At 42.5% G+C, this 10,240-nt stretch overlaps 1 protein-coding gene across 1 annotated transcript in view; it reads right to left on the bottom strand.

Annotated features, from left to right (window-relative positions):
* DUSP16 (dual specificity phosphatase 16) overlaps nt 1-10,240 on the bottom strand; it is an 88,596-nt gene that overhangs the window by 22,789 nt on the left and 55,567 nt on the right. Inside the window, exon 5 of the mRNA XM_066355529.1 lies at nt 1,120-1,283. Within this exon, the coding sequence (XP_066211626.1) occupies nt 1,120-1,283 (164 nt within the window). The remainder of the gene's footprint in view (nt 1-1,119; nt 1,284-10,240) is intronic.

The raw sequence follows: 10,240 nt of genomic DNA, 5'->3' as shown, positions 1-10,240 counted from the left end.
TAACATTCAATATTTCTGATTTGGGTCTCTACAACCTTTAATCCCTGGTAGGCATTTTAGACTCACATTCAGAGAGAATTTCTGTCTTGTAAAGACAGTTTCCCAGCCCTGTTTTTCTGTAGAGAACTAGCAATCAAAACATATTCTGCAAAGGAAACTAAAGAAGAATATAGATTTTTTTTAAAGCTCCTAATATGTTTGGTTTTTAATATTATTCAATTCTTATTGCAATGTTAAATTAAATATTCACTTTTAAAATGGAAAAAAAAGAAAAGGAAGGAGGGAGGGAGGGAGGGAGGAAGGAAGGGGGGAGGGAGGGAGGGAGGGAGGGAGGAGGGAGGGAGGGAAAGCGGGAGAAGGGAGGGAGGGGAGGAGGGAGGGAGGAGGGAGGGAGGGAGGGAGGGAGGGAGCAAAGGAAGGAAAGATATAAGCTGTCAAGGTATCCTGTCAAGGCAGAGATTTTCCACTACTGTTGTTATGCTTGTATGATTATATACAACAGCATCAACAACATGGGTTCCTGTGTCGGGCACACCTTGTTCAGTACAGCCCACGTCCTTTCCAGAAAGCATCCATGCTGCTCCCACAACCAAACTGTTCCAGTGAGCCTCAGACAGCGTGGCCTGCAGTGCATGTTCTTGTCCTTGCCCTCACCATCTTTCCCATCCCAACCCCTCCAGACAGTGATGCTCTTGAAGTCCTTCCTCAATCCCCACCCAACCCAAGTCCCTTTCTAGTGTGCTGCAGTAAATACACACACTTCTAAATGTGAAGTTAGACAGTATCAGCCTCCCTGAGTGTGCCTAATTATTAAAACAGAATAAATACACTATGAAAATAAGGCTCAAGTTTTGAAAACTCCTGTCCTATTCCAGGTTTCTTGGACCTATGAGGAACGACCATATATGACAACAGTTTAGGGTGCCTATTGCAATCATTAACATCAAACAAAACAGCAGTCCAAAGGATGATGCAAGGGCGCGCTGGGGAGCCACCCTGAGAATGGTGGACTTCCTTTCGGGAAGCCAGGTGTGTCTGAAATGACAGGAACGGGTCTATCAGTGTCTCGCCAGCGCTAACAACAAAGCCTGCCGTGAGGGACATGCTCAAAGCACCCACCTTGTTGAGGACATCTCGCTGGCAGCCGAGATAAAGATTGGGAAGAATTCGGGTGGGCCCAATGTTGGCAACAGGTAAACAGGGCTGAGAAATGCAGGTAGGAACTAGAGCAGATTTTCCTTCACAGAGACCTGGGAAACAACGGGAGAACTCCGCGAACCCACCTGCGGAGAAACAGCACAAAATTATGCCACGCACAGAGGTAAAAATCAGCCTCTGTGAATGACTCAGGTAAAACCATTTGAAAAGGAAAATCAACTGCTGCACAAATGAAACTAATACAGAATACTACTTAAACTGTCATTGAAATTTTTAAAAAATGAGAAAATAGAAGCCATTTTTTAAAATCTTGCCCTGATTTCAAATCTTGTGTTTTACGGTTTTCATAATGTTAGTACAACAGTCCATGCATGTAATTTATAAATAAGTACATTGCAAAAAAAAAAAGAAAGAAAGAAAGAAAAATCAAACCCCAGTGATGCAAGTGGAAATCCACCTATTCCTGTCTGCAGATGCCGACTGCTGGGCCTGACACACACTCTGGACCGCAGTCCTGGCTCCTGGGCCACAGCAGGGATGAGCAAGCCTCCAGGGCACCTGGGGTGACTCTTATCTTCCTCCCTCTCTTCACTTTCACATATTCAGCAACATTTGCTACCTGCACCCCACCCCCCATGTGAATGCTTTTTGTGGAATGGAAAGAGGATTTAAGGTAAAGAGCAAGAAATGGAGACAAGAAAATTATTCACACAAAAAAATGGAGATATAAAAAATGCAAACTGAAGTCAGATGACATTTATTCAAAATAAAATAAATGAAGTAAATTCTTTCTGGAATTAAGTTTTAAATCATTCTAGTGGACAGGTTTTTATACTGCAAAGGCATCAGAAACCTACTCAACTCTGCTCTTACAGATATTAAATGTTGTCTATGTCAAGTCCTTGGGATTCCAGTGTAGTCAAGGTTCCCAGCCACCACTGACTCCTGGGATCCTGTACATGTTGCTGGGCACTGTGAAGAGGTGCTGACAGACCCTAACTGGCTGGGGTACATGACGGCCTTGAGGCAGGATTGCTGGGCTCAGGTAAATTCCATTTCTTCTTATTCCTGTTCTTACAACAATCTGCTCCACAGCCTAAGTTACGTCAGACTCTTGCGTTTCACTTAACAAAGAGAAATCTATCTAGCCAAGGAGGCGCTCTCACTGCCGCTGGGAAGAGAAAGAATGTATAAGGCATTCCCTGGGTTTTCCATCTAAATATTCCTTGCTACCCCAAATTCAAACCCAGGGACCAAAGATTCTGATAAATTTTCAAATGAATTTCTTGCTATCAAAATCCTCACTACTCCCTACATTCAAACTAAGGAACCAAAGATATTTGGATCATACCATATACTTATATATTTTAATACTGTTTAATTAAAAAATACGTTCTTTTTAAAACTAAACTACCCTATTTCATTATTTTTTTATTTTAGTTACCGATTTTAAAGAGAGAGGAAGGAGAAGACAGAAACATAGATTTGCTGTTCCACTTATTTATGCATTCATTGGTTCATGCTCGTATGTGACTGAGTGGGGACCAAACCCAAACCTTGGTGTATCAGATGACACTCAAACCAGCTGAACTACCTGGCCACGTAAATATGTTAACTCTTATTACAAGACAGGGCAGCCCCACTTTTACCTATTTTATCGAGCTTAAATAAGACCTTAAAGATCTCATTAAATTTATGAGACTCATAAATCCTCTCCTTCAGTTATAGTCTATAGCCGTCAGTGCACTTCCAGAAGGCATACAAATATGTTCTCAAAAACGGCAGAAGTGCACGGGGAGGGAGAGAGCGCCATCCCTGTCACCCCTGCATTACGTTCAACTCAAGCATACTCTGCTAGACGCCTGTGTCTGTTGTCTGGGTCTGGGATAGGTTCCACAGCAGAGGCAGCCAGGACAGCAGGGAGTCAGTGACACGCAGGCCACCTGCAAAATGTAGAAGTGCATATTCCCAGGCCCCACCTGTCTGTCTGCACTGTTTTATTCCTAGCAGTCTGCTTACCAAAGGTGTTAAGGTAACCTGCTGGAAAGAGTAGGAGGTTCCATTACAGAAACCCCGAATTCCTCTACGTGACAGATGAGGCTCTCAGGATCTGTGCGTGTACAGTGTCACTGCTTATCGTTTCCAACCATGACCTCCAGCCACACAAAACTCATTGCTATCTCACACTTTCATGCTCTTCTCTCGTCCAGGAACACCACCACCCACCCTGACCATGCACACAGCATATGAACCACACACATACAAGCTTCACGATCGTGCAACAGAAAGGAAGAATGCGAGGCTCTTGTACCCAGGTGCACATCTGGTGTCACTGCTTTCTAGTTGTCTGATTTAGGCAAGCTATTTAAGCCCTCTGGCCATTAGTCTCCTCATCTATAAATAGGGATAATGATCATTCCTACTTCACTGAACTGTTTAGAGCAGTGGTAGTTAACCTGGTCCCTACCGCCCACTAGTGGGCATTCCAGCTTTCATGGTGGGTGGTAGAGCAACCAAAGTATAAATAAAAAGATAGATTTAACTATAGTAAGTTGTTTTTTAAAGATTTATTCTGCCAAACTTAGCGAAAATCCGACATACAGTACTTGGTAATTATTAGTATATGCTTTATAAATTTTATAAAGTAAAGTTACTTCCCTACTTTATAAATCACCATTACTGGCCCTAGCCAGTTTGCTCAACGGTAGAGAGTCGGCCTGGCGTGCGGGGGACCCGGGTTCGATTCCTGGCCAGGGCACATAGGAGAAGCGCCCATTTGCTTCTCCACCCCCCCCCTTCCTCTCTGTCTCTCTCTTCCCCTCCTGCAGCCAAGGCTCCATTGGAGCAAAGATGGCCGGGCGCTGGGGATGGCTCCTTGGCCTCTGCCCCAGGCGCTAGAGTGGCTCTGGTCATGGCAGAGCGACGCCCCGGAGGGGCAGAGCATCGCCCCCTGGTGGGCAGAGCATCACCCCTGGTGGGCGTGCCGGGTGGATCCCGGTCGGGCGCATGTGGGAGTCTGTCTGACTGTCTCTCCCCGTTTCCAGCTTCTGAAAAAGTAAATAAATAAATAAAAATAAAATAAAATAAATCACAATTACTATGAAACCGGTAGGCGGTTAGAAAATTTTACTACTAACAGAGATACAAAAGTTAGCAGTAGGTAAAAAAGGTTGACCACCCCTGGTTTAGAGCATTAAATCAGTTAATACATTTAAGTACTTCGTTCTTGACACACAGTAAGCACTCCATAGGTATCAATGATTATTTCAATATAATGATCATACAGTTAGGACCCAGACTCATCCATGAGGCCTTCCTCCAACCTTTATCTACAGCTACTTGTTTGGCTTCACCTTGTTTAGGATTCACCAGAGACACAAAGTTTAAAAAAAAAATGCAATGCTTCTAAGGTTCCATTTCCCAAAGTGTGCTCCAGAGCACTAGTGGCTTGCAGGAAGTTGAAAAACGAGATACTGGCCCCAAAAGTAAGAGAAATACAGCATATCACATGTCCCTGATGGTGTCACAGCACACATTAGCATATTAAACATTCCAAAAAAGTATCTCCAAAGAAACTAGTTTAATTTCATTGCACTCAAATAGTTTCCAAAATTTATTTGATCATGGAATTCCCCCACTTATTTCCCCTCCAAAAAAGTATAAAGAGCTAATAGAACTCATACTTAAGGAAACACTATACTAGGGCTATTGTAACTATTAAAATAAAGTCAATTAGAATTCCTACACCTGCAACTACAACCCACAGGCTATCTCAAAAGAGGGGGTCAGTCAGCATTGATATATGCATGTATCACTGTTCAGGATTTATAATTTTGTTTCTGTTACTGTTTTGTTCCTTTTCAGCCTCTCTAATTGCGTGATAGTTATTTAACACGAGGTGTCCCTCCCACATAGTTCTTTTAACAAATGCTAACGAGTCTCACTGCCTACCCTACTTACACTCAGCCAACAAAATAACTGACAAGCACTACTTTGATTATAATTTAACTGTATGAGTTTAAATTTTAACTTCTATTAACTTCAGCAGATCTGGTGTTTCTCTAAAGAACTGTTTTCATACTTTTTTTTCCTATTCTGGCTCCAAACAGTTCATGGGATGGTGTCTTGTTTAAATCCAACAAAACAATATTCCAATAAATGTTCTCAGAGAAAAAAAAAATCAGACAATCCAAGGAAACTCACTTGAATTCCATTTCAAATGTATGAGTAATCACACTTATAAATAATGTAAGTAATCTGAGAATTACCAGATGTTTATTGTGTGACAAGCATTGCTTTAAGCACTTTACAAGTATTTATTCAATCTTTATAACTACCCTATGAGGTAGATGTTATTATTATTCTCATTTTATAGATTAAAAAAAACAAAGGTTCAGAAGACAGAGGGTACTAACTGGCAGAGCTAGGATATGAGCCCCAGCAGTCTGGCTCGAGGCTGAGACTGTACCCTCAATCACTGTGCTAGATAGATCACTTCTCTGAATACTATGGGACCAACTCTTTCTAGGATGTGGGACAGCATTGCTGATATCCGTGGAGTCCTATCCTCACAGGCTGTGTGACCTACAAGGTTACTCAATACCAGGCTAAAAATGGCCATGGGCCTCTCAAACTGACCGAAGAGCCTTCCTTCCCCAAAGCCATATGGTTCATAAGTGTCAATGATAGAAGAGGAGGAGGTCTGACCTGACCAGAAACACAGAGACTACACTGCTCACAAAAATTAGGGGATCAGGGACCATGCAGATACTCCAGTACTTTCAGCCTTTTGTATAGTGCATTTTCACCAATGAAATAAAAGTTGGTTTTGCATCTCATTTGCATAACTTTCTTTGGTAGTCTGATTTTCTTATTTAAAAAAAATCAAATGCTTCCTTTTTTATCACTTCATATTCATTTCGAAATATCCCCTAATTTTTGTGAGCAGTGTATTTAAATGCAACTTAATGAACTAGTTGAAAAATACAGTGACTGGTTGGTTCAAGATCACAGTTTGCGTGCCTGACCTGTGGTGGCGCAGTGGCTAAAGCGTCGACCTGGAAATGCTGAGGTCGCCGGTTCGAAACCCTGGGCTTGCCTGGTCAAGGCACATATGGGAGTTGATGCTTCCAGCTCCTCCCCCACTTCTCTCTCTCTCTCTTCTCTCTTTCTCTCTCTCTCTCTCTCTCTCTCTCTGTCTGTCTCTCCCTCTCCTCTCTAAAATGAATAAATAAATGTAAAAAATTATTAAAAAAAAAGATGACAGTTTGCAAGTTGGTAGTGAAGCTAACTCTGTCTTGAGAACAACTTTCAGAGGGGATACCATTCTGAAGCAGTCATAACCTGAGAGCCAGCCAGCAGGGGCTGTTCCAGGTCTGATCCTAAATCACCTTTAACTTCAGGGGACCTCTAGAATGGTGTGGCTCTAGAAAATTCTTAAGACAGGAAACAGAAATAAATGATAGAAAGAAACCCATATTTAGCCCCTAAAAACAAAACCCAAAAGGCAAATAAAACAGAGATAATACATTATTAAACACATTATAAAAAAGAAAAAGAAAGTTCTTTTTTACAAATCTTTTCAATTAATCTTCAGCACAAACTGGAACAACCTTAAAATATTTAACAGATTTCACTGAAATTAGAACATTCATTTACTGTTCGGTCTGGCTTGAAATGTCACAAACCGTGGTTCCTAGTCACTTGCAGAAAACTACCTCGGCCAAAGGGCACATTTTCCATGATCTTTATCTATGACAATGTTCCACTCTGCTGAAATCCTCCTTCATTGACAGGTTTTTCCATTCACTGACCTTTCATTCATTGTTGTACTCCAGTGACCCCAGTTTCATTTCATTAATTAACAACAGATGAGACACTGCCTGATTTTCCCAAACCTTTGAAAACCTATCTGTGGCCTCATCAGCAACTCAGTTTTGAAATATGCTTAAAATGTTCCTCTTCCTCTTACAAACTAAATCTAATAAGAAGAAAAGTACAATCCATTTATGTAAACTTTTTGTTACAAATGGCTGACACAGTCAAGAGTCATCTTATCCATCCCTGTCATCGCTCTGTTCTGCCGCATACACTTCACATTAGATTACATTACAGGAAGGCGTAACATCAGCTCATTGTCCTCCTTAGTTTACTGAGAAAAGCAGTACCAAAAAATGGATAAGCTTCTTTAAAAAGTTTAAAAAATACTTGTTAAAAGTTGTACAAGGACTTGCTTCACCAACCAATCTTGTCAAGTTTCTCTTATCCCACATTTTACACTGTTCATCATCTGGGAATATAGAAAATAAAAAGTTGTATAGCCCATGCATGCTCCGCTAAGATAGAACTGAGTCTAGGAAAGAGCTGTAGCTGCTATTTCCCATTATGCTAGAAGTATTTGTAAGAGAAAGACACACAAGGACCCCTGGCCTGTAAAGAAAGGGGAGAGGAGCCTGACAGAGATGTGCACACACTGTGCCTCTACAGATCTGGATAGACAGGCACACAAACTGCAATGCTTTCTTTTTTTTTTAGATGTTATTTATTCATTTTAGAGAAGGGGTGGGGAGGAGCAGGAAGCATCAACTCCCATATGTGCCTTGACCAGGCAAGCGCTGGGTTTCGAACCTGCAATCTTAGCATTCCAGGTTGATGCTTTATCCACTGTGCCACCACAGGTCAGGCCAAACTGCAGTGTATTTCTGCCCTGGCCAGTTTGCTCAGTGGTAGAGCATGGGCCCGGCATGTGGACATCCCGGGCTCAATTCCCAGACAGGGAACACAGGAAAGGTGCCCATCTGCTTCTCCACCCCTCCCCCTCTTCTTTCTCTTTCTCTCTCTCTTTCTCTCTCTTCCCCTCCTGCAGCCATGGCTCAAGTGGAGCGAGTTGGCCATGGGTGATGATGATATCTCCATGGCCTCGCCTTAGGCGCTAAGAGCTCCAATGCCCCAGATGGGTAGAGCATTGCTCCCTAGTGGGCTTGCTGGGTGGATCCTGGTTGGGGTGCATGTGGGAATTTGTCTCTCTGTCTCCCCTCCTCTAACTGAATAAAATAAAATAAGATAAAATAAAACCTATACTTCTGTTTGTCAGTCTTCCATAAGTCCAACTAGTAGCATGCATGTTCATACATAAAAACACATATATTACTTGGGACAAAGAAAACATTTCATAGTTTAAAGGTATTCAATTTATATATCACTTTATTCTAATTCATCCAAGAAAAACTCCTTCCCTTAAGTGTACCTCCTTCATAATTCCAAATCACAAACACCATTTTCTGTAAAGCCAATGTGAACATCATTCAATTTTCAGGGGATAATCTGCCAAGTAAAATAAAATACACATCACAACTATACTAAACAATTCCAATCAGTCACTCTTTTCTCTTTCCTTGGACCCTAGCAATCAGTAATAAATCATGTTTCTTCTTAAAATGAAGGATTTACATAATAAACAAAAGTAGCACTTCACTACAGTTTCAGTGATGTTAAAATTTTAAGTCCCAAACTCTAAAAATTGAACCACTATCCTTTTTTTTCTTTTTTTTTAGAAGGGACAGAGAGAGAGTCAGAGAGAGGGATAGATAGGGACAGACAGGAACAAAGAGAGAGATGAGAAGCATTAATCATCAGTTTTTCGTTGCAACACCTTAGTTGTTCATTGATTGCGTTCTCATATGTGCCTTGACCGTGGACCTTCAGCAGACCGAGTAACCCCTTGCTCGAGCCAGCAACCTTGGGTCCAAGCTGGTGAACTTTGCTCAAACCAGATGAGCCCATGCTCAAGCTGGCGACTTTGGGGTCTCGAATCTGGGTCCTCCACATCCCAGTCTGACACTCTATCCACTGCGCCACTACCTGGTCAGGCCCACTATCCTTTTAAGTTAAACTAGAGATAAACATTAATTCCATTACTTTAGAAATGGCTCCCTGAATGGAGAAACAGAACTTTTATACTCAAACTTCAGTTCATACAGGTAGGGATGCAAAAATGCCCAAAGTGGGAAGAATTAAAGGCAATTCCTTCCCATTTTGTGAATGGAACCCCTGGCTCTTTACAGAAATAGAATACACACAAGGCTCTACGTTATGCACAACATTTTTTCTAAAAAGTCACATGCAAATTTAATTTTCATATATTAAATAACTTTTGCATAGTTTCATAGTTTTTAAATATAGCTCTCATGGTGTTTAATCCTTTTATGAAACAAAGACTCCCCTTCTGTGACATAAATGGAACCCATGCAGTTACCTGTCCTAGAGTGTGTGAAGGTTAAGTGAAGCCACCTACATCTGGAGAGAAAGTATGGCCCCCTAAGAAAGCTTGCTGCTCTGCTGCTGCACGAAGGAGACAACACTAACCTTAAAAATTAAAATGTTGAAATGTATATTTCAGAATAAAGTGTCTTTGTGTGTGTGTGTGTGTGTGTGTGTGTGTGTGTGTGTGTGTGTGTGACAGAGACAGAGAGAGGGACAGACAGACAGGAAGGGAGAGAGATGAAAAGCATCAATTCTTCATTGCAGCACCTTAGTTGTTCATTGATTGATTTCTCATATGTGCCTTGACAGGGGGCTACAGCAGAGCGAGTGACCCCTTGCTCAAACCAGTGACCTCGGGCTTCAAGCCAACGACCTTTGGGCTCAAGCCAGTGATCATGGGGTCATGTCTATGATCCCACGCTCAAGCTAGCGACCTCAGGGCTTCGAACTTGGGTCCTCTGCATCCCAGTCCAAGGTTCTATCCATTGCACTACCGCCTGGTCAGGCACACAATAAAGTGTCTAATTGTTATTAAGAGTAATTATTTTCGCCCTGGCCGGTTGGCTCAGCGGTAGAGCGTCGGCCTAGCGTGCGGAGGACCCGGGTTCGATTCCCGGCCAGGGCACATAGGAGAAGCGCCCATTTGCTTCTCCACCCCTCCGCCGTGCTTTCCTCTCTGTCTCTCTCTTCCCCTCCCGCAGCCAAGGCTCCATTGGAGCAAAGATGGCCCGGGCGCTGGGGCTGGCTCTGTGGCCTCTGCCTCAGGCGCTAGAGTGGCTCTGGTCGCAATATGGCGACGCCCAGGATGGGCAGAGCATCG

The sequence above is a fragment of the Saccopteryx leptura genome, chromosome 1, assembly GCF_036850995.1.
Source record: "Saccopteryx leptura isolate mSacLep1 chromosome 1, mSacLep1_pri_phased_curated, whole genome shotgun sequence".
Classification (NCBI taxonomy): Eukaryota; Metazoa; Chordata; class Mammalia; order Chiroptera; family Emballonuridae; genus Saccopteryx; species Saccopteryx leptura.
The sequence above is the reverse complement of the archived record's forward strand: the minus strand, read 5'-3'. Positions and strand labels throughout refer to the sequence as shown.